This window comes from Lissotriton vulgaris, chromosome 11 (assembly GCF_964263255.1).
Source record: "Lissotriton vulgaris chromosome 11, aLisVul1.2, whole genome shotgun sequence".
Classification (NCBI taxonomy): Eukaryota; Metazoa; Chordata; class Amphibia; order Caudata; family Salamandridae; genus Lissotriton; species Lissotriton vulgaris.
This window is the reverse complement of record NC_141699.1, coordinates 109,719,881-109,744,560: the sequence shown is the minus strand read 5'-3', so window position 1 is coordinate 109,744,560 and position 24,680 is coordinate 109,719,881. Positions and strand designations below refer to the sequence as shown.

At 46.2% G+C, this 24,680-nt stretch overlaps 1 protein-coding gene and 1 non-coding gene across 2 annotated transcripts in view; one reads left to right on the top strand and one right to left on the bottom strand.

Annotated features, from left to right (window-relative positions):
- Positions 1-24,680, top strand: part of LOC147679066 (serotransferrin-2-like) — a 189,369-nt gene that overhangs the window by 17,965 nt on the left and 146,724 nt on the right. Inside the window, exon 2 of the mRNA XM_086944711.1 lies at positions 16,080-16,243. Within this exon, the coding sequence (XP_086800837.1) occupies positions 16,080-16,243 (164 nt within the window). The remainder of the gene's footprint in view (positions 1-16,079; positions 16,244-24,680) is intronic.
- On the bottom strand, positions 23,933-24,072 carry LOC147679068 (U4 spliceosomal RNA). The gene has a single exon (XR_015301622.1). It is a non-coding gene; the product is annotated as a U4 spliceosomal RNA (small nuclear RNA).

Below are 24,680 nucleotides of genomic sequence, written 5' to 3'. Positions count from 1 at the left end.
AGTCTCCCGCGCCCTAGACCGGCTACATTGGCTCCCAGTAACGAAAAATTAATGTTTGACTACAACTGGGTGTCACACCTGCCTTTCCCTTATGAAGTCTAGACCCTGTAGCATCCAGGGTGCATTGTGCAGTTGTAATTTTCAATCATGAGTATTTACATCTATTTTAATTCACATTTGTATTAATAATCATCCTCATACACACCATACCCAACATTTACATTGTAACTTTACAATGCAGGGCATTGGGAGATGACAGGGATCCTCAGGTTCTGAAAAAGGCCACAGACCTGTCTGTCTCTGGCTCTCTGTTGGAGCTGAAACATGTAGACAGAGGCATTAATAATCTCTGATGTGTCCTATATCCTTTCTTTTAATCTTACTGACGTAACTCAACAAAAGATAGATGAGATTAACCTTCAGGTAGTTTTATAACTTTTCAACTTATAATAATAATAATATTAAAAACATAACAAAATCCCACCCATACAAAATATCCTCCTTTCAAAGGCCTCTGGATATAGTTCTTACAAGAGCTCTGTACATTTGGAGCCCATTCGGACAGGTATGACGGAACACAAACAACGAAGCATGCCACCATTGGTGGGCGAGGGTTTCATGTCCTAAATAGGGAACGCCTTCCAGTGGAATTTCTGACTTCTCACTAATATTTACATTTGCGGGTGTTTGTTGCTGCTATATCATAGAGAGAGAGTATTGTGTACCTCTCTATCCATTTACTAGCAGCCCGTCCCGACGTTGTCTGGGTATGAATTGCTGCCGGCCAGTAGTATATTGTTTCGTAGGATTTCATTTTGATAGCATTTCTTATCTGTGACAGGCCTGTGAAACGCTCCGATTCACAGTGCACTGCTGATGCACTTAAGAGTGCGCGTTCAGTAGTGTGTGAACTCGAGTTTCCCTACTTTATTTTCCTTGCAATATTATATAGCGCGAACTCGACAACATGGCATGAGCACAATTTACATTACAGAAGAACACATTGATTTGTGGTAGGCAGGGGGAGACAAAGCGATTTGCCTGGAATCACAGGATGTTGAGCTGATGCCGAGATTCTAACGTAGCTCCCCATCTCTAAAGTTCGCAGTTCTAGAACTTGTGGTGGGAGGTGTGTCTAAAAGTGTATGTCGGTGCTGGGCATCAATGAGAGAGACCTGTGCATTTTTCCAATTGGTGGTGAAAAAATATGAGTATGTTGCTGGAGATGTGGGCCGCCGTGCCACCAATGTACTTACAGGGGAGGATAAACACCCATTATTCTGCAAATTTCTTTCTGCATACCATCACTCTGCATACTTTCATTACGAAAGTACCATGACCCCGCAATGCCATTATAACGCATGGCATTACATTTTATATGCGTTTACCAGGCATACATTTACAACTAAATTTGTTGTAAATGCATGAATGGTAAAAGCATGTTTGTTAAAAATGTTTGGATAAGGCAAGTATGGGTATAGGGGTATATGTTTTGGGGGTACTGAGGTATATGTTTCGGCGTGTTTGGGTATTTTAATGGTTCAGATATAGTTTTGGGTTATGGGGTACCGGGGTATTTTTAGGGTTCAGGGCTAGGTTTGGGTTTTGGGGCATAGGGGTATTTTTAGGGTTCAGGGGTAGGTCTGGGTTTTGGGGTTCAGGGGTATTTTAAGGGTTCAGGGCTAGGTTTGGGTTTTGGGGTACAGGGGTATTTTTAGGGTTCAGGGCTAGGTTTGAGTTTTGGGATACAGGGGTATTTTAGGGTTCTGGGCTAGGTTTGGGTTTTGGGGTACAGGGGTATTTTTAGGGTTCAGGGGTAGGTTTGGGGGTACAGGGGTATTTTAAGGGTTATGGGCTAGGTTTGGGTTTTGGGGTACAGGGGTATTTTAGGGTTCAGGGGTAAGTTTGGGTTTTGGGGTACAGGGGTATTTTGAGGGTTCAAGGGTATGTTTGGGTTTTGAGGTACAGGGGTATTTATAGGGTTCAGGGCTAGGTTTTGGTTTTGATGTATAGGGGTATTTTTAGGGTTTAGGGATAGGTTTGGGTTTTGGGGTACAGGGTATATTTATAGGGTTAAGATGGGTTAGTGGTTAAGGGTGTTGGGGTATTTTATAGAGTAAGGGTGGGTCATGATTATGAGGTGCAGGGGTATTTAAAGTAGGGGTGGGCGGAATTGGCGCGAACTTGGTACAATAAATTCGCAATATTTCGTTCCATCAGATTTCCAATTATTAAAACAGAAACCTCATATATTCAAGGTAAAATAACAAGTATTTCTACATGCTAAAATGCATATAGTCATTTCACAAAAGTGAAATTAGCTTCCAGCAAGCAGTGAGAGAGGTGATGATTTTGAGATCAAGCCCCTGCAAACCATTATGGGACGAGATTAGCAGTGGGAAGTGAATATTATAGTATCCAAATAATTCTACAAAGAGCTGCAGTTCACCTCGTTCTCCCCAGTTGTCCCCAAGAGGCAAATGCCATAGCATTTAAAATATTATACATCAAGCTGCAGTTCACCTCATGGTCCCTAGATGTCCCTGATGAGGCAAATACAATAGCATTTAAAATATTACACATCAAGCTGCAGTTCACCTCGTGTCCCTAGATGTCCCTGATGATGCAAATGCAATAGCATTTAAAATATTATATATCAAGCTGCAGTTCACCTCATGGTCCCTAGATGTCCCTGATGAGGCAAATGCAATAGCATTTAAAATATTATACATCAAGCTGCAGTTCACCTCGTCGTCCCAAGATGTCCCTGATGAGTAAAATTCAAAAACATTGAAATCCTTTCATGAATGCTAAAAATTATGCTAAGCTTATCCCATAATGCTTTGCAAGGTCTTTTAGTTGTATTTTTGCCCATAACTGTGCTTGGGGTGGTTCTAAGAGAATAGGACCTCCACTGAATTACTATTTAAAGGGAGCAGGAATGTATAGAACCTGGGAAGAAAAAACAACACTGTGACGGAATGCCCCCAGCGATTGTCACGCCCCCAGCACACACCCACAGCACAATGCAGACACGCCCACAAGGGACTACTTTGCTGGCACGGTTCTTTTACATTTTAAATGTATATGGTGGGCGTCTGCATGGCCTATGTCCTTCTGCTGCAACTGCCCTTTCCAACGCTGTATTGGGTGTTGTGATTGGTGCTGTGGTTCCCGAGTTTACCTGGCCAAAAGGTGCAAGTTCTCTCTTTATAATAGTAGAATAGATAGATTATTCCAAGGGAGAATAGTCATTTTAACTAAAGAAACTCTCCCCAACATGGGGCAGTGGTATGCAAAAGTAGCCACCCAAATATGACCAGCCAAAATCTTTACATTTAAATATCCAATCGTTGATGCAAATGAAAGGTCTCAAAGAGCAACATTGTCATTAAATGTTGTGTTTTATAATAATTTAGTTTATAACCTAAATACAACCATAATCTGTTGCTAAAATGTAATTGCTAGCAGAGCTGCTTGAGGGTCACTAGTTACAATCGAGATATCAACTGCGTATGACAACATTTGAACGGAATCCTGTTAATGGTGAAATGTGGGGGGGATAGTGATTGTGTTTTTTCTTATTTCACATATTTTATTTTAAAAAATGTACATGAACATCTTGGTGGTTCTGTTGCAGGGTTAGCAGAGTTGTTACAGGTACATTTTATACTTTGATCTGTAGGGATGTGCAAGTCCCAAATGTTTAGCTAACCCCACCTGTAGGTAGTTATAGAAGAAGAGAGAGAAGGGAAAGAGAAAGGGTGAGAAAGGGGATAGGTACAAGGGAGGAAAAGGAGACAGGAGATGGTGTTTTTAATAGCAGAAATAAAAGGTTCAATATACAAGGCAAAAAGCAAAGTAGAGAGGGAACAACCCTGACATGTACCATGTTCATTGATGATGGTGTTATAGAATGAAAGGTGCAGGAATAAAGCTACCACCAATGACTGCGAAATATCATAATGGGCTCAATAAAGGGATTTGGAAAGTGATACCTTTCAAAGACTTTCCACAAAACGTTCTATAAACGTGATTGTATCCTGTTTTGGCATCAAGAAAAATGGCCCCTGAAGGCTCTAATTTGATTGGTGTGGCCTGCGGTTAATTTCCCCACACAGCGCTGTATTGCTCTCTTGAAACTAGATCAGGTGTCATGACATTAACTCTATAAGATTAAAGCTTTGCAGAAATTTTACCTTACGGTCTAAGGGGTCCATTAGGATGGCGGACGGACAAAGTCCCCCCATGTGCACCCCCCTTCACCCTGGGGGCCCGAAACGGCCCCGAAAGCAGGAACCGTATGCCTTTTCGTGGCGGCATTGCCGCCACGGATTGGCATTCCTCCCAGGCCATCCTAATATGGCTGGCTGTGTCTGATAGACACCACCACCATATCAGGCCTTTTCCGCCGCAGTAGCCTTGCGACCGCGGCGGAAAAGCGGCAGACGGTCTTCCCCTGGTGGCAGACGGGCAAGGATGGCGGACGGACCACCACAGCCTGCATGGCGGTGGCAATCCATCCGCCATCCTAATGGACCCCTAAGTTAGTAGCAATATTGGCCAATAAGGAGGATAGAACATTAACGTGTAGCCATGGTGTTATAATACCATCCTGATCAATGGCATTCTGAATGACTAATAAAAAACTGGTAAAATCAAGTGTAAGTGTAAATCAAGTCTACAAATTCATGGTAACCTTCAGTCGGAATCCCGTCATCCCCTGCAGTGCACATTTAACGTTAGTGGGATCTTCTTGAATAAGAGGCATCTGTGCTACCACATCTGTAGGAGGCTGCCAAAAAATAGCTCAAAGAGAAGCACATTTTTTGCCTTGCCTTGGGCACAACTGTTCTTCTCTTTATAATTTAGCATAATAATACACCAAACATCTTTATTTTTGTCAAGTATGTACATAAGGTCAATCTTCATCTTGAATACGCAAAATCTGCGAATGTACCCGTCTGCCCTTGCTTAGAACGTCATTATATGCCTCGCTGCTGATTATTTTCATTAGCTTCAGTAATTAAAGCACATTTTTATGTCATGCTTTTTCCGTACGCGGTTTGAGCTTGAATTGTGATGGTAAAAAGTGGGTCCAATTATATTATAAGATCAAGTTCTAAGAGACCAAACTAACACACAATGCATGAGTAAAGACCTTCAAAACATCATATCCAGTATGAATGCCAGAGCTATTTAAATATGTCTATAAAGAGGTTTAAGTCTGAACGAATATAGTCACAAAATCAATATGGCTGAGATACCCGCCACCCCCTCTTAACACAATCCCCAAGGATGGGAAACCGGAAACAGTTCTGAACTTTTGGAAGACGGGAGGGAGTGACCCTCCCGGCCGTATTTATTAAAATATGAAACAAAATTAAAACATTAAAATAACAGTTTCATATTATGTACAATTTCATTACCACATTGCGATGTTTGGCTAACCTTAACATATTCTCTAATACAAAGGTTCTCCTAGCCGAACTAACATCCTACAAAACATTTAACTTGAAATTTTTGAAATTGTACATCCTAACGTTTAAGGGCCAACGGCAAGGTCGTAACCGGTGTCAAGATCCCTAAACCAGAAATATCCCCCTCACTTGTGAGGGGCGACCGCACAGAGGTGTACCTCAAGTGCAACTACCAATTTCCCTTGACTTGACGGGGGCCCCAATAAACTCGACGCCACTTAAAGGTCGTCCGAGGACTCGTGTGAGGTATCTAGAAGGTAGCGTAGACCCCCCCCCAAACCCCACACAACTTACCACATCTGCCGTCGCAGATGTCCTGGCCCCGGGAAATTCTCCAGGAGGGGGCTGTAGCCCCTCCTACCCAGGAAGGGGCCTTGACCGCCTTTCCTTTCCTTTTCGGCGGCCCATCCTTAGAAGGGACCGCCTCCCCGTTGAGGGGCCAATGGCCACCTCCCTCGAGCGCTCCCATCCGTAATGGGTGACGCCCACTCATAGGGATCTTCCAATTAGTGCTCACCGATCATGACCTTACCGCCCGACCAAAATAAATACGACAATTCTAAACTAAATGACTAATTTACTTAAAAGACCGTAACACAACAACTTTATTAAAAGCATGCTTACTGATCAACACTATAGCAGGATTACTTTATTTGCAAAACATACCACAAATTGACCATTCTTTATTGCATATTCAAAGTTATCACAATAGTAATCCGAACCTGTAAACAAAATTAGAGTTACCACATCAAACTTTATTCAAAACCACTTGCTGTCCTCAGGGGCTGGTGGGTGGGTCAAAATTGGCTCTTCGTTCTGTCTCGAGCTCACGTGCAGCGAGGTGGTGCAGCTTCAGAGCACAGGAACAAGAGGATGCTTCCTTGGCTTGTTGCTCCTTTTATCCGTCTTCAGGGCGGGCGTAAACCCGCCCCTGCCTGCCCCTGGGGCGTGGCCGGCCGCGTCAGTGTCTAGGCCAGCCCACTCCAGGGCGGGAAAAGGCGCGCCCCGGCTACGCCGCTTCGGGCATACCAGCCGAGACACGCCTCCCGCCCAAGATGGCTTCCCGGGGGGATCGTGGTACTCCGCCATACGTTCGGGGGGACCGAATGGTCGCCCCTTTCCATATGGCTGAGATACCCGCCACCCCCTCTTAACACAAACCCCAAGGATGGGAAACCGGAAACAGTTCTGAACTTTTGGAAGACGGGAGGGAGTGACCCTCCCGGCCGTATTTATTAAAATATGAAACAAAATTAAAACATTAAAATAACAGTTTCATATTATGTACAATTTCATTACCACATTGCGATGTTTGGCTAACCTTAACATATTCTCTAATACAAAGGTTCTCCTAGCCGAACTAACATCCTACAAAACATTTAACTTGAAATTTTTGAAATTGTACATCCTAACGTTTAAGGGCCAACGGCAAGGTCGTAACCGGTGTCAAGATCCCTAAACCAGAAATATCCCCCTCACTTGTGAGGGGCGACCGCACAGAGGTGTACCTCAAGTGCAACTACCAATTTCCCTTGACTTGACGGGGGCCCCAATAAACTCGACGCCACTTAAAGGTCGTCCGAGGACTCGTGTGAGGTATCTAGAAGGTAGCGTAGACCCCCCCCCAAACCCCACACAACTTACCACATCTACCGTCGCAGATGTCCTGGCCCCGGGAAATTCTCCAGGAGGGGGCTGTAGCCCCTCCTACCCAGGAAGGGGCCTTGACCGCCTTTCCTTTCCTTTTCGGCGGCCCATCCTTAGAAGGGACCGCCTCCCCGTTGAGGGGCCAATGGCCACCTCCCTCGAGCGCTCCCATCCGTAATGGGTGACGCCCACTCATAGGGATCTTCCAATTAGTGCTCACCGATCATGACCTTACCGCCACAGGCCGGATAGTTGACCGGCTATCCGGACCCCCCACAACACTCCTACCTAAAGGTCATGTCTTAAAGTCTTTAGCCAAGCTATCAAGTCTCCTATGAGTAACTCGTTCCCCACCCGGGACAAATGAACACCATCCCCCAAATACATACTGTCACCAGTAATACAACCATGCGAAATAGAATGCAGTGTATTGGAACGGAACAATCTACTCACTTTGTTATTAACTTTCCTTACTGAATGATTTAGAGCAGAAACAGAAATAGCCCCCCGCCATACTTTTCGTGGGATCATATGGGACCATGCAATTGTGCACCCTGGAACTCTTCTTGCTAACCAACTTACAGTGGAAAGCATCGCCTCAAGAAGCAGTCGTCTACCAGTGGCGACCAAATCATTGCCCCCAAGATGTACTATGACTATAGACGGCGGTGACCTTGTCCGCCCTAGTAAACCCTCGAAAAATGATTGAAACTGGTCAATACAGAGTCCGCCCCTTCCGTAGAAGGACACACTGTACCCGTATTCCCCAGCCACGTGAATCATGTCACCTGCTTTGAATACGTCCGCGGCACGCCTCACGTATGAGTGGCCCACGACCCACACCTCCTTTTTCACAGCCGGTGATGTCTGACCGCTGGCCCGGTGATGGGTCGACTGCATAGTCCGCCCCGCCTCGCAGGCTTGCGCAACTGAAACCAAACAAAACAAGAAGCGTGAGTACATCATACAGCTTCACAACATGTGCAACCGCACATACCTTTTATAACAATTGGAGGACCAACGCCCCACACGTTTAACTTGTTCGACATTCAGACCCCTGGCTGTAGCCTCTGTAGCAGCCCCTATCCGAAAGGAATGGGTCCCAAACTCGCCCGGGTTCAAGCCCGCAGCGGCAATCGACATCGCAAGCACCCGCTGAAACTGAAACCTCGTCAGTGGGGTGGCGTCAGCGTGTCTCAACAAGGTGCCCCCCCATGATGCCACCCTTTGTGTTAAATATTCCTCTACACAACTCACCGGGCACATGGAGGACTCGGAAATCCTTTGTATGATTATGCAATCACCCATCGCACCCTGATCGGTCTTGGACCTGGCAAACGAGACAGTCATTGTCCCCCCTCTGACCTGAACGTGCTCTCGGCACAGTCCCCCCATCACATCCTGCTTGTTCCTTGCCACTAATTCGCTTACCCGCATAGCCCCATGGAATGCCAGCGTAAAAGCGGCTCGGAATAACACTGTTTCATACTTGGATGAACACGTTGCAGGGAGTACGGATAATAACAGGGCCAACCTATCCAAACCTATCGGGCGCCTTTCATCTCCTCTGCGACCCTCAAGGCGTTGCCACCCACGTAGCGCCTTTTGCACAACGAAAGACGCTGTCGGGTCCTGGATCCCATGAGCCCTAGCAACAAAGGAAATGGCAGCCCGATGCCTCTGGGCCGTAGCCACTGATTTGCCTGCCTGATGTAAAGACAGCAGGAATTTCCCTACCCACTCCTCCTGGCCCCAAAGCTCCCCTCTAGCAGCCCCCAAAAAGGCCCAATAGGAACGGAACGCCCCTTCATATGCCTTCCTCGTCCTGGGTGCTAAACTCTCTCCCACGAGGTTACGAAGTTCGGGGCACCGAGAGACCAGAGAGCTTCGGGAAAGGGTGCCGCCACCGGGTCCGCTGTGGGCAGAAAACCCCAGAAGGCCTGCATACGAAAACGAGAAAGCGCATCAGCCGCCTGGTTCATCACCCCCGGGACATGTCTTGCCTTAAATAGCACATTCAATTGCATACACAGTAATACAATTTCCTTGAGCAATCTCAGAATCCATTTGCATCGTGCTGCCTGGCTATTGATACACTCAACCACGGTCATGTTATCAGACCAGAATACCACAGAGTGATCTCTGAACCCCTCGGGCCAAGTTCTCAGGGCCACCAGAATGGGGAAAAGTTCCGGGAAAGCAATGTTACTTGTCAGTCCACTATCATGCCACCATGACGGCCATTTTTGCCTCCCCAGAAGAGCCCAGAAGGACGTTTGGAGACACTGACGGAGAGAGCAGTGCTCCTATTTTACCTGAGCTCCTGCCAGGTGAGGTGAGGCGCCTTCCCCACAAGCATTGGACTGTGGCGGAGATTCTACACCTGCCTGTCAGGTGAAATTTTCCAATTTAAATTTTAACCTTCACTTATGAAAGCAAGCAGTAGCAATATCATGGTCCTGAAGAATGCATAGGGAACACTCCTGGTAAATGCAGAAACATGTTGACCACTTGCATGTAGATATATTGTCAAATCTACCTTTTGCACCTGTTTTTAGTCTTAGGGGTCCGAGAGAAACCAATAAATCATTTTTTCCACTCGGGTCCACCTAATTTTACTCACCTTCACTTATTCCTCACTGCACTGCTTCCCCCAAGTGTAAACCTTGTCGACATCACTCTCAAGATACCACCCAACAAACACATATGACATCGGTCCTCTTACTCACACAGCCCTCACACCACTCACAGTGTGACCAGTTCTGTGTACAAACTCCAGGGTATGGAGGACCCAAATGATGAAATAATGGTGGTACAGAGCGGCAACTGATGGGAATATTTCCTGCCCAAGGTTGCATACTGAATGTTGGTTAACACTTGAACTCACACAGTCTAAGTCACATAGTGGTAAGCTTCGAGTAAAACACTGAGTCGAGACTCCTGGATACCTTTTGTTGTTGTAGTTGTATGATTGGGGCATGTATCCAGTATAGAGTCATAAAACAGCCCTCAGACCCTCCCCTAAGTAGTGTGTTTTCGTATTGATACACTCAACCACGGTCATGTTATCAGACCAGAATACCACAGAGTGATCTCTGAACCCCTCGGGCCAAGTTCTCAGGGCCACCAGAATGGGGAAAAGTTCCAGGAAAGCAATGTTACTTGTCAGTCCACTATCATGCCACCATGACGGCCATTTTTGTGCCGACCACTGAGTGCCGAATATGGCACCAAAACCAATGCTCCCTGCCGAATCTGTCCACAGCCCCAGCTCCTCAGAGGACACCGCCGGTTTGTTCCAGACAATTCGACCATTGAAATCCGCCAGAAATGCCAACCAAATGCGCATGTCCTGGCGAACCTCTGCCGAGAGCCTTGTGCGATGATGACCCTCCTTCAGGCCGACCATGGCTTGAGCGATCGAGCGGGAAAAGGGGCGGGCCATCGGTATTACTCTTAGGGCAAAATTCAACTGTCCCACCAATTGTTGTAATTGATGTAGCTTAACCTTAGACTCATTTATACACATTTGCAGGGATGCCCTGAATCTTAACACTTTGTCACCTGGTAAACGAAAACAACCTTCTTCGGAGTCGAGCTCGATCCCCAGAAACTCGAGGCAAGTCGAGGGACCCACAGTCTTACCTGGTGCCAATGGCACGCCAAACTGATTCATCAAGACACAAAATTCAGTCAAAGCCTGTCCACATTCCGGATCCCCGGCTGCCCCCAGAAACAAAAAGTCATCGAGATAATGCATAACATGTCGAAACCCCGTCTTCTTTGTGAAGACCCATTGCAGGAAACAACTGAACTTTTCAAAATAGGCACAAGATATAGAGCACCCCATCGGCATACACCTATCCATGTAATAGTGACCCTGAAACATGAAACCAAGGAGACGCTGATCGTCTGGATGTACCGGGAGCAACCGGAACGCTGACTCGATATCAGATTTTGCCATCAGCGCACCGGGCCCCAGGCGATTCAATATGGCTACGGCCTCATCGAAGGATGCGTACCGCACCGAACACACTTCCGGGTCTATCGCATCGTTTACGGAAAGACCACGTGGGGCTGATAAATTATGTATCAGCCGAAACTCACCCGGGTCCTTCTTGGGGACCACCCCTAAAGGGGAACAAACAAAGTTAGCAACTGGTGGCACATTAAATGGACCGGCGACTCGACCTCGAGTAACCTCTTTCCCGATCTTTTCCTGTACCACGGTCGTATGCTGCAAGACCGATATCTGGTTTTTACATTTCGCTATACCCTGAAACTCCCCCACTGGGATGCGGAAACCATATGAAAACCCGTTCCGCAACACCCCAGCGGAAGCGTGATCCGGGTATTCGCTGAGCCAGGGAATCATTGCCATGGTATCAATCGGAGTAGGTAAAGGCGCCCCTCGGACTATGTCAGACCTGTTTGGCGCCTCCTCTACCCCCGTTATCACCCGTTTTGGCTCTGCACATGGACTCAGGATGGGATGATTGCCCACACCCACCACATTCGTGCCTAAATTTGCATGACCCCTGGGGCCTGGTACATTTACCCCTGTTAAAGTTCCAACAAATCCCCCTTTTTCCTGCGTTGCCGATTGGCCTCGAGTGGTTGTCGTTACTCGTACCTGATCGAAAGGGCGTCCCAGCATATTGGCGGGAGGATTCACCCACGCTACTCCCTACCAATGGCAACTTCAACATACCAGTATCTTCCATTTTGGACCAAGACACAGAATCATAACAATCCCAAGTTAAGTTTTTATCATGTTCTTTCGCTTTTCTGAAAATATTATCGTAACAGAACCATTGATTGCCCTCGTGTGATACAGAATACCCCATGATCCGTGACTGATAAATCGGCAATTCGGACAGCAATTCGGGCCTACGTTCACCCATGATGGATGTAAAAATCCCCCATGCTTTGCCCCAATTGCCAATGTTTTCATTTACCTTAAAGGCGGCCATCTTTGCGCGCCAAACACTCGGATGCATGAGCTCCTTCTGGCTCTTAACATGCTCCATCTCATAATGATCGGTAAGCAACGAGAAGATGTTTATATACTCCTCTGCCCATATCTTCTCTTTGATAGCCAGAGGGACATGTTGACCCAACTTTTCCCTTCGAGAGGGTGCCGACTCATCCCTCGCAATCGGCAATGGCCGCTTACCTGAACCGGAAGCTGTATCTGCGACTGGACCTGTCCCAGGTGGTTTCTCTACTGCCGCAGCCGGCGATGGTGCCTTCGTCGCTTCCCTTGTTTCACGCAGTTGCTTCATCAACACCTGCGCGTCGTCAGCCGTGGCGCCCTTGCTACCTTTACCCAACCACACTGCTAATTGTGCTGCCAGCTCGGGCGGCATATCCTCCCCGGACACGGGGGTGACCACCACGGGAATCGGATTCCCTTCCTCCGGCACGGGAGTTGGTGCTTCGAGTGGGGTACAGGGAACCGGGATGTCTCCCCCAGCTGCTCCCCTTCTGGGCCTCTTGCCTTTTCCTCCTGGAGCTGCTCCTGCCAAAGGACGTTTCGGCCCCCCTTCCTCGTCTTTATCCGCCATTCGCCTCTTTAGGTCGGTCACCTCTTTCATAAGAACCCGCAGCATCTGGTCGGTAGTCATTCGCTTTCCCGCCTTCTTGGGCATTCTCCGACAGAGTATCTGCAAAACAAACAAGAAAGATTACAACGCTCAAAATTGGCTCTTCGTTCTGTCTCGAGCTCACGTGCAGCGAGGTGGTGCAGCTTCAGAGCACAGGAACAAGAGGATGCTTCCTTGGCTTGTTGCTCCTTTTATCCGTCTTCAGGGCGGGCGTAAACCCGCCCCTGCCTGCCCCTGGGGCGTGGCCGGCCGCGTCAGTGTCTAGGCCAGCCCACTCCAGGGCGGGAAAAGGCGCGCCCCGGCTACGCCGCTTCGGGCATACCAGCCGAGACACGCCTCCCGCCCAAGATGGCTTCCCGGGGGGATCGTGGTACTCCGCCATACGTTCGGGGGGACCGAATGGTCGCCCCTTTCCATTCTTTTTCAATAGCATTCAACCAAAGGCCCATTTTCTAGGACTCTGCAGACAGCTAGCCAAGATTATCAAACTGGAAATAATGGCACGATCGGTACTGGTGACTGGGTACACCTCCTGGGGACTTACTGAAGTATCTATTAATGTTTTAGATGCCTTGACAGATCAGTCAAAAAGGAATATCATCACTTCCTTTGTGTTTGTATCTTGCTAAATTCTTTCAAATAACCCCTTTCGGCTGATGAAAGCTGGGTTTCTGGCAGGCATAGAAGTTTTTCTTTTAGAGCAGTGGTTCTTAACCTGTGGTCTGCGGACTCTTGGGGGTTCGTGAAGCCAAATCAGGGGGTCCGGGCCTGCTTAGAAAATGAAATAATATTAACAGGTTAATAACGTGAATATAAATAAAGAAGCAAAATGTACAATTGAAAAATGTCAAATGTTCTGTGAATGTGCAGGAATATTAAATAGGAGGCTAAAAATTAAGTTAGTATCCTCAGCTGATTTATGGGACCAGTGCATCAAACAGAATATAGTATGGACGATGAATATCCTCAATTGAATTTAAAAAAGCTCCCAGCTTCCTATTAAAATATATATTTTTTATATTTGTTTGTAATTAAATAAAATATTTCATAATTTGGGTATTTAGTTAAGGAATGCTAGTTTCTGTAATTTTTGTGTATTGTTTTGCTGGTCAAATCACCGAAAATTCTGAGGCTGGGTTCCCGGGATTCCAATAAAGACTCAGTGGGGGTCCCCTGACTGCAGTAATGATTCAGTGGGGGTCCTGTGTTTCCAGTAAAAATTAGGTAGATATCCAAATAATGCCAAAAGGTTAAGAACCACTGTTTTAGTGTGTTAATATGCAAGACAGCTGTCTTTGTTTACTTATACTCCGCAGCCCAGTTAGACTCAAATGTAGAATTTTAATTTGGCATGGATTTATCATGTCAAATACATGTGTTGCATTACATTATAAACTTGGAATAACAGGGGATGAGTTTTAATAATATTTCTACCAACACATTTTTAATAAATTGCACCCACCTTTCTCTTCCCCATATCATCCACCATCACTCCCATGCTCCAATACAGAACTACCCACCGCCCTAAAACTCCTGTAGCCGCCTACTACTCAAGCTGCAAGATGTTTTGATAGCTCTCCCAACAACACCTTTGCTGAACCCCAAAAGTTCATTGGTTTAAGACCGTATCACAAATTCAGCATATAAATCTTCTAGTATAAAATATAGAAATACCAACTTTTGTAAAAAGTGTCAATTATGTGGCTAAATCTCAATCAATACCAAGTAAAATACACAAAGGTATCGGATACAAAGATTCATACCACCACACATCATTACTACCACTGTTGCCAAAGGAGAGCAAGATGACTGTGTATCGATGGGGAGGGAGGTGTCTCCCATTCAGGAACTGCTGTTATCAATACTCTTTCCGGTCTTTCTTAATGGGGAGCTGATAGTTATCTATTTTTTCAACCTCAGGCTAAACCAGAGGGGAAACTGGGCATTAAAAAGTTGAGGGATGTAGGGGAGAAGGTGTGTAAACATACAGCTTACACTATTATTGAAACTCTGCTATGTCTAACCTCTGAGGAATTCACAATTCCATTTGGAGGATCTTTTGGGAATCGGATTGAACACCTTGACAAAAGAGCTGTTGGAGATGCTGAGAGTCAATCTGAATCTTACGGAACAGGGTTGTCACAGCTACAAAACCTTATCTACTCTTTCCAGATCAAGACTTCAAGCCAGCGCATTTCACCACTACGTGTATTATAATCCATATTGTATAATGTCAGCTATGGTATTTCTTTACGGAAGGATGGACTTGTGTGGGGGAATTCTAGAAAGGTGGTTCTGGCAGGAGGGTTAGTGGCGTGGAATCGCTGCCAGTGTTAGACGTGTACTGCAGATCAAGAATAAATCTGGTTGTTCATCTATTCATTGCATGCCACCTGTATTTGACACACTGCTGTGCTTGTATTTCCCCAAAATCTCTTCCAAAGCTCTAATGGCTTCCTCATACGTGTCATCTGACCCTTCTTCCAGATCTGAAACACCTTCCTTTGAGTCATTGATGAGTTCAGTGGGAGGTCAAGTAGAGCAACAAAGGAATAGAGGCCTAAGAATTGTTGAGAAGGGTTAACATTGTGGCTTTCTTTAGAAAGTGTTAGTGTCAGGTCATTGTATGGGAGTAGAGAGTGTCTTGAGCCAATCAAAGCCATAACTTCAGTCTTGCAACAAGAGTCTCTGGGGCATATTACCAAGGGGGGCGATAGGCAATTATCGCCGGTTTAGCGGCCACTAAGTGGTGATAATTCTATCGCTCTATTAGCAAGCTGTCGCTAACTGATGTTAGCGACAGCTTTTAGGCGATAGCGAGCGGTTTGGGGCCCGCTTTGCGTGTCAGCTACATTTATCGCTAATGACATGCAAAGTGGGTGTACCCAACCTGTTAGTGACTGAAAGCAGTCGCTAACGTCACTGTCGCCTATTAGCAAGGCGGGCGTAGCGATGGAAATATTCCTGCTATCGCCAAAAACTAATGCCTGCTCAGACCAGTTCTTAGCCATGTTATCCAATGGGAGGTGGATAACATGGCTAAGAGCATTTCGTCGCTAATGCGTGAATATCGCTGTATTCTCAGCGAAATTCACGCTATCGCCAGAAAAATTATCGCTTTGGAGATAAATGTTGCTAATAGCAAGTTATCTCAGCGATCATTTCCGGCGATGCTTAGCGATAAAAAAATTGTTGCTAAGCCTAGTTAGCGATAAATATGGCTACTCGTTGGTAATATGCCCCTTTGTTCTTCATAATGTGCCCCTTTCCTCTCTTTTTCTGCCCCTCGTCTCTTTGGAGTTTGGATCCAACTTTAACACATCTCTTTGTCTCCTTCATGCAAAAGGTAAGAAGTTTCGCTGGTGCACGCTGTCTGAGCAGGAGCAGAGGAAGTGCTCCGACCTGTCCAGATCGCTCCTCGCGGTCCTACCCGCAGCCATGGTCAACTCATTTGCAAGAGTGTCCTGCATCCGAGCACACAACACGCACGACTGCATCAGAAAAATCCAGGTGAGCTCCTGGGGCACCTGAGGTGGGCTTCAGATTCAAGACTAAGTCCCATACAAGTTAGCTGGACTGAGCAGAGGGGCATTGCAGCTGCAGGAACCCGTGGAGGGAGGATGGCAGAACATTCCATCCAGCTGCACACACATGCTCATGGGACCCTGTGAGAGTGATCCATTTCAAAGCCAGGATATTCTATACAACCTTTGACTATAAATGATTTATTTTAAAATCGTTGGTTGTAAATTTATCCTGTGTAAGATACTAATGAGTCATAGATCTGGTCTTTCTGGAACTAAGATACACCTGGTAATATTTGGAACGAAACTAACAACCAGACGCATTCCCCCACAAGAATGTAACAATTTTCACCATTTGTGTACTTTCTTCAATATGCTAGGACTGCTTTTAAAATAAATAGTATGTTTGGATTTGGTGTGGGCATTTATTGTCCAGGTTTTTTGTAGCATGGCATATGTGAAGAATTATCTTTAGGAGCACGTGTTGGCAGTGGGTCGATGGGACAAATACTTCACTGCCACGTGCCACAGGAGCCTACAGAGGGGACTGCCCAGACTCAATGGACACACATGCTCAAGCAGTGGTCTATAAAAATGTGTTTGAGACCCCTTGTGCAAAAACACAAGAGATCTCAGAAATTATTTTTACAGATGACTGCTTTAGTGTTTTTGGACTGAGAACCGCATAGCATCAGTATATAAACATTTTTTCGTGGGTGTAGCTTCACGGGGGATATTTGGGGTGTCACACCCCCTTAATAAATTCATTTTCTGATGAATAGTTGGGTACAGGTGCTTTAAGTTGGGTATGGCGGGGTGTCTGTTGGATTCCACCTGGGATTTTTGCAGAAACACAGACAAAAACGCACACACTCTCTCTCCCTCTCTGTTTTGAAAGCCTTAAAAGTGTTGGTTATTTTTACAAAATACTGTGTTTTCTCTCTTAGTATTTCTACCAATCTGCATTCCTCTCCCTTTCCACCACCCCTTAAACTCCTCTCAGGCACCCTGTTTGTTGTGTAATGTATTTTAAAATTTTATGTCAGCATGATTCTTAGAAAGTCTGAAGCTCACCGCTCCCCTGTCTTACTGGCCAAGCTACGCCACTGGCACCGCTCTGTATGTCACTGCAGCAGGTGTGGGCTAGCAGTTTCTAGAAGAGCAGACCCCGCTGAGGCAGATGCAGTAATAATAATTATAATATTTCCTATTTGTAAAGAGCGAACATATCACCCCTAAAGGGTTTCAAGGCGCTGTAGGCCGTCGGGGAGATTAAGTTCGCTTTTGCCCAGAGTCACATGATGTGGAGCATAGCTGCCGCTGGTGATTGAACCGTGAACCCCATGCTCCAAAGTCACACACTCGGGCCGCTGCGCCACACCTCTCCCATGTAGTTTGTAAGTGCACCTGCATGCTGGGGTGGCTCTGGGTTGGCTCTTTGGTACATAGTGCTACCTTGGAAGAGTGATTCAATGGGGAAGGGAGGGAGTACAACACTTTCTAGGTGGAGCTGAGCCCAGGCAGTGCCCCTCCCTGAACCTACTTGACATTGCACTAGAGTTGGTAATACAGTGTACCACAGAGGCAAAAATATTGGCATATTTGTATTGTAATTTATTGAAATTGCATTTATATAGCGCTTACTACTCCTGACGAGGCGTCAAATCGCTTTTTTGGCGAGCAGCACTCTACTCCGGAACCCATAAAGGATTAGTGTTGTATTAGTATAGTGAAATTTGAAAGTAATTTAAGTGGTGGATAGGTTAGTCAGTTATTTGGATTCAGAAGGATAGCAGAGATATAGAAGAGGGAAAAAGGTTTGCATTTATATAGCGCTTGTTACTCCTGATGGGGTGTTGAAGTGCTTTTTTGGCGAGTAGCACGCTACTCCGGAACCCATAAAGCAGTGGTTCCCAATCTTTTCTGACCTGTGGCTCCCTGGACCTAATCGGCAGTTGACTGTGGCTCCCCACCATTTTTTTACCGGTGGGCGGGATGTAAGCCTGACCTCAGGAGTACTTCCTTTTGTCTTCCTTAAAGTAATTGGGTTGGAATGAATGTATTATAATCATATTTGTAACAAAATAAGAAGATAACATTTGACGTAAGCAGATCAGTTTATTTGAAAAGTATTCATTAAAAGGGTGAGTTTTTAAACATGAACTGAGAAGCGTTACTGCCCCGGCTCTGATGACATGATATATCAAAGCATAGCTGCCAAGGTTTCAGTCTGCTTATGTGTTACATTTTCAAAATTTCAGTGTAACTATGAGTGACATTCAGCAACTATGAGTGATACCTTCTCGTCAGCAAAAGCCAGCATTGAAGACAAGGGAAACATATAAATATCAGAAATGACACACATTTGAGCAACGGGAAACTCTAAGATCTTAAAACTGCAGCAAGGCACCAGAAATGGAAGGGGCACTGTGAGACCTGACTATACCAAACGGGATGTGATAGGCCATACTGCTTGCAAATAGGCCTCATGTGTGACATTTTAGCGGTTTCAGTGTGTTTCACATGAGTAAAACCAAGCAATGAAGTGCACGTAAACTCATAAATATCAGAAATTAAATCCTCTTGAGAAATTAAGTTCTAAAAGTATCTTAGCCCCGCTCCCAACTCTCACAGACAAAGCCCCCCATTGCACAGATCAGCAAGTGTTCTCTTGCTGGACTTACCTTTGCTACCAGAAGTAAGTCTTCCCTGCAGTGCAAGAGAGCTTATTTGGACCTTGGACATGAGGGCAAGAGAATTTGCTGGAGGTGCTCCAGTAGTCTATAAGTGGCTGCAGCTCACCGTTTCTGAATCAGTGCTTAGCGTTTATTTTGATTAAGAAACAACTTGCCTTGTAATGTGCTGCCTTTGTCTTATTCCAGCAAGTGGTAGCAGAGACTCACCATGGACTACGTTGTCTCTATCAGCATTTATATATGATTCAGTCATGCTTCATTTGGCCCTTTCTTTTGTATAAAGATGAGGCATACAGCCTATTAGCCATTTAGAGTGTGACATTGTAACATTGCATTATGCTGGTATTTAGAATGAAAAGTTGTATGCCATCAATCAAATGCAGGCACAAATGCTACAGATTTATATTGATCCTTTCTAGGCTGGCTAGCACACAGTGTACTGCTAATGAGGCTGGGCTTATGACGCCATGTGTACCAGAGTTGCAAGGCCTCTCACTGAATCTGACTGGTTCAAGGGCACCGGACAATTTGAGGCCTAGTCAGGTGCATCCAACTGAAAAAACTAAGCGGTCAGAAGAGCTCTTTCAGGCATGATCTGAGGCAAGTTAGTTGTCCTGTATGAAGTACATGTGGCCTTGATTCTTCTAAAAGATGGAACAACTTAAGAGGCTATTAAGAAAATCACGTTTTTGCAGATTGCACCTCCTGAATTAGTATTTGAGCTGCTCTTATATGTGATCTCTCTGTGCAATTTAGCCACTCTTCCGCCCATAAAAATGTATTGCTTTTTGCTTAAATACTTTGTGCTTAATTCCTAAATGATGTTTAGGACACGACAAGGGGCACCTTCTGGATCCGGTCCTCACCAACATCACGGACATTACCACTGCCCCCCCCCCCCCCTTCCCCTCCCTTGGACAGACAACTTTCTAATCCCCATCTCTTGGTATTTCCTTATATCACCTACCCAACATCCCAAAACCCGGGTCACCGACCGGCGCTGGCACCAACTTGTGCCAGGCGAATGGACCACCATTCTCAGGGACTCTATCCCTGCCTTTACCACCGATCCAGTCAACGCCGATAAACAGTTCAACTCTTGGCTTACATCCTCATTGGACAAACTCCTCCCCAAAACTACTACCCTCAAGCATACCAAAAGAGTGAGCCCTGCCCCCTGGTACACTCCGGAGCTCAATCTTTCACGGAAGGAATGTAAAAGAACGGAGCGCTCCTGGAGGAAGGATAAGTCAATTGTCAAAAAGGATGCCTACCATACCTCATTAAAAAATTACAAGATCGCTATTCGCAAGACAAAAAGTATATTCTTCCAAGAAAGGATAGAAAACTCCTCTTGCTCCAGCAAGGAATCTTTTATCATTGTAAAAGAACTTCTTAAGGTCCCAGATTCTGGACTTAGAACTCCACCAGACCCCAAAGCAGATGAGGAAAAATGCCTTAAACTGGCCAACTTCTTCGAGGAGAAGATCCAGAAAATCCTTGCCTCCATCCCATCCACTAACTTGAGCGAGGAAAAAGAAATCAACACTACTCCCATCCCTCCCCGTCTAACTTCCTGGGGATCAGTGACTGTCGAAGAGGTCGAAAGCACGCTAGATACCATCAAAAGCGGATCTCCCAGGGACCCTGTCCTGCTACGTATCCTTAAGAAAGTAGCCCCCACCATCGTCCCCCCCTTACCCATCTCATTAACGCCTCACTGCTACAGGGAATTGTTCCCTCCAGCTGGAAGGCGGCGGTCGTCAAGGCGCTATTGAAAAAACCCTCCCTGGACCCCTCGGACCTGGCCAACTACAGGCCAATCTCCCTTCTCCCCGGAACCAGTAAGATTGCTGAAAAGCTCTTGAATAAAAAACGTTCATGTTATCTGGAAACCAACAATCTGCTTAAAAGTTCGCAGACTGGATTCCGCCCAGGGCAGGGCACTGACATCGCCCTTCTCGCAGCGGTGGAGGAGGCCAGAGCACTTCTGGATGCGGGAGGATCAGTGGCAGTGATCCTCCTGGACCTCAGTGCGGCCTTCGACACCGTTAACCATCGGCTCCTTATTCACCGACTTAGGAATATCGGTGTGGAGGGAACTGCTCTGACCTGGCTTACTTCCTTCCTGGGCCAACGCTCCTTTCAGGTCTGGGAGAACGACACCCGCTCCCCCGAAACACCCCTCCAATGTGGCGTGCCTCAGGGTTCTTTCCTGAGCCCGACATTATTCAATGTCTACATGTCCCCATTGGAGGAGGTTGTCAACCCGTTCGGAGTGAGTATCGTCAGCTATGCTGATGATACTCAATTAGTGGTGTCCTTATCTCACCCAAGTCAAGAACCAGCGGACTTATACAACTGTCTGACGCAAATACAAGGATGGATGAATAGCTCGTCTTTGAAACTTAACGGGTCAAAGACAGATATTCTCCTCCTTGGCCAGAAGGGGCTGTCCCTTTCACAGAACATCTGGCCCCCCTGCCTGGGTGAACCCCCTGATCTGAAGTCCGAGATTAAAAGCCTGGGTATTTGGCTCGAAAAAGATCTGTCTTTCAAGACGCAAGCCAAAAAAGTTGCTGGGACGTGCTTTGGGCTTCTCAAATCGATCAGGAAGATTCTGCCTTTACTTCCTCCTACCTCCCAAAAACTGTTAATCCAAGGCCTTATTTTATCAAGGTTGGATTACAGTAACACCATCTACCTAGGCGCTCCTGAGGCAACCTTGGACAAATTACAAAGGATCCAGAATTCCGCGGCCCGGATCCTCACCAATACCCCGGCCAGAGCTTCGGCCAAACCAGCCCTGAAGCTCCTCCACTGGCTCCCAGTGAGAGAGCGAGTGAAGTTCAAGGCCCTATGTCTGGCTCACAGACTACTACAAGACAAAGGCCCCCCTATTTTAAGAAAATTTATCAGACCCTACAAAGCTCCAAGATCCTTACGATCCGATCAGGAATATCTTATCACCATCCCTAGAGTTAAGAAGGCGCGTACGGGTGGAAAGCGCTTCTCTTTCTACACTGCCCGTCTTTGGAACTCGCTACCCCGCGACCTTAGAACAGAACCAGACTATCTCTGATTCAGGAAGCGGCTGAAAACGCACCTTTTTCCCTAAATTTGACTCCCCCCCTCGCCCCACTGACCTTCAGATGTATGGATCTTAGCGCTGGGATACTCACGGGTGACTACGCGCTTTATAAAATTTAATAATAATAATAATAATAATAATAATGTGATTCAGTTTTGGCGACAGGCAGAATCCAGTTTATTTTATGAAGTTTTACATAACGCGCACCTTCAACCTTGGGCAGTTTTACCCAGCGTTTTACAACAGACACGGTATATTATTTTTTACAGTGCCACTGCCAACAATCAACACATTTCTGGATCGGGCTCCCGGACGTCACTACTGCTGCTAATTCCTTGCAGGTCCCATGTCCCGACACTAATAGAGCAAGCAGCATATGTAACAGCTGCCTGCTCTAAACTCGGAGACACGTTGTGGTAAAAACCCGTTCAGACTAAAGGCCTTCTTAAATGTCTGCCACTGCTCCTCGCATTTCATATACAAGTGATCAATCGTCAGCGTCAATTAAAGTTTTAGTGCCTATCGAACCCTCTTCTTGCATGGGGCAATGAAGTGCGCACTTTGGGAGAATATGTGCGCGCTGATACCAAGTAGTGTGGATGCCCGCACAAGCGTGCATGGTACAAGGAACAATGCTCGTAAGTGGCCTTTTTGTGCATTTTAGTTTTTGTTGTGCAATTAGGGCGACAGACTTCACTTACCTATTTCCTTGACTTGAGAAGAGGGTCCCATAAGGCAGCACAAACATGTCTCATATGCTCAGAACAGCGTATGACCGTATGCCAGTAATGGTGGAAACTATGCCTCGGAAAGCACGTACGATGCATACGTACACACGTCACTCTTGGGCCAAACCATGTTGTAGGACGATGAAGGTGGCATTTCTATCTCCCCCGTGTATGTTCCCAAATTGTGCGCGGCGCCCCTGGCTACTCATTGTGGCGCACCGGGGCGTCGCGGCGCACAGTTTGGGAACCACGGCCATAAAGGATTAGTGATGAATTAGTATAGTGAAATATGAAAGTAATTTAAGTGGTGGATAGGTTAGTCAGTTATTTGGATTCAGAAGGATAGCGGAGCGATAGAAGAGGGAAAAAGGTTTGCATTTATTTAGCGTTTGTTACTCCTGATGGGGTATTGAAGTGCTTTTTTGGCGAGTAGCACGCTACTCCGGAACCCATACATCAGAGAGGGGCGGGAAGAATCACATGTGACAGTAGTGCAGCACCAAAAAACACCACCATGAACTTTGAGAAGTCTTAAACAGAAGGAACAAAAAAAGCAGCATCTGAAATATCGATCAGAATGAACAACCAAAAGAAGAGGAGGGAAAGCCTGCACATGGAATCGAACAAGCAAGAAAAAGAGTGTCAATGAAGTCTCCCAACGTATGGGGCCGCCACGCCATCCTTGACATTAAGCGGGTGCAAAATGTGCCCCAGGATGCTCATTATGTCTGTTGTAGAAGGGCTCTCACGAATGCAGCCGCTGTTGCAAATAAGCTCGGTGCGGAATAGGGAAAATTCAATAAATTCTGTTCCGTCGTCATGACCTTTCCCCGTGATGAAGGTCAGCGCAGCAGTGACTTGCTACACTGCCCTCCGCCACAAGGGTCACAGAGTTTGAAACTAAACTTGCGCCGTTTATTCCTATATAAAGCATTAACAGTTGTGAAAATCCACCTCCTCTCATTGCACAACTACTAAAAGCGCTTTGCAGTTTAACTTCATAGCTCATCACAGAGTTCAAAACAAAATCAGAGTTCTCCATCTGTCGGTGGAAGAAGAGCATTACGCGCTATAGCTTCTGAGAGCAACCAAAGAACACTCCTGATTGAAATCAGGTTACAATCTGAAGGCTATTTTCTATTTTAAACAAGCAATATCAGTCTCCTTAGAGACTGTCAAAAATTGCAAAGGCGACTATATTTCAAATCGCCACAGCGGGGTATTGGGTAAAGTTTTCAATAAGCAATAATCGCGCCTCGGTTAAACCTCATTGGCTACGATACTGCCTCTGCGCAAAGCTAAAGATCAACCGTCATTCGAGGAACCCATGATTGAAAAAACTTAGGACACCTACAGCGACCAAAAGTCACTTGAAAACAGGCCCTAGAGACTAGGACATCAATACTATTTTTGCGATCTGGACTACTCTAAATTGTCTCTATTATTTGTAAGCCTCACAGAAAGGATATATTGTGCGCAGAGGATTCTGGGGGCGATATGCAAACGATATGCAAATGTACATTTCCTGGTATAGTAGTACAATGGACCCGTTCACTCCTTCAACTAGAATTCCGCCGTGGCAATTATGAGGACTCTTCAGGAGATAGTGAGGTGCTTATCGCTCTCTCGGGACAGGCGAGGTATGTTAGTGCGCTAGGAAGGCTTGCTCTCCGTCTCGGCCAGCATGAAGAAGATTCGGAAAGTACACGCCTTCAAGGCGCTCTCAGACTTGGGACATCCCACAGCGCGCTCTGAAGAGGATTTAGGTTTGTGGCAAAAGATCGAGGTGCAGCCCAGACTGTCAGAGGTTCGACGGGGGTACGACCGCTCTCCTTAATACGATGAAAGTAGGGGTCGAAAATGCCGTATTACTTCGAGGTCGCCGTATTGAGACGTGCTCTGTCCTAG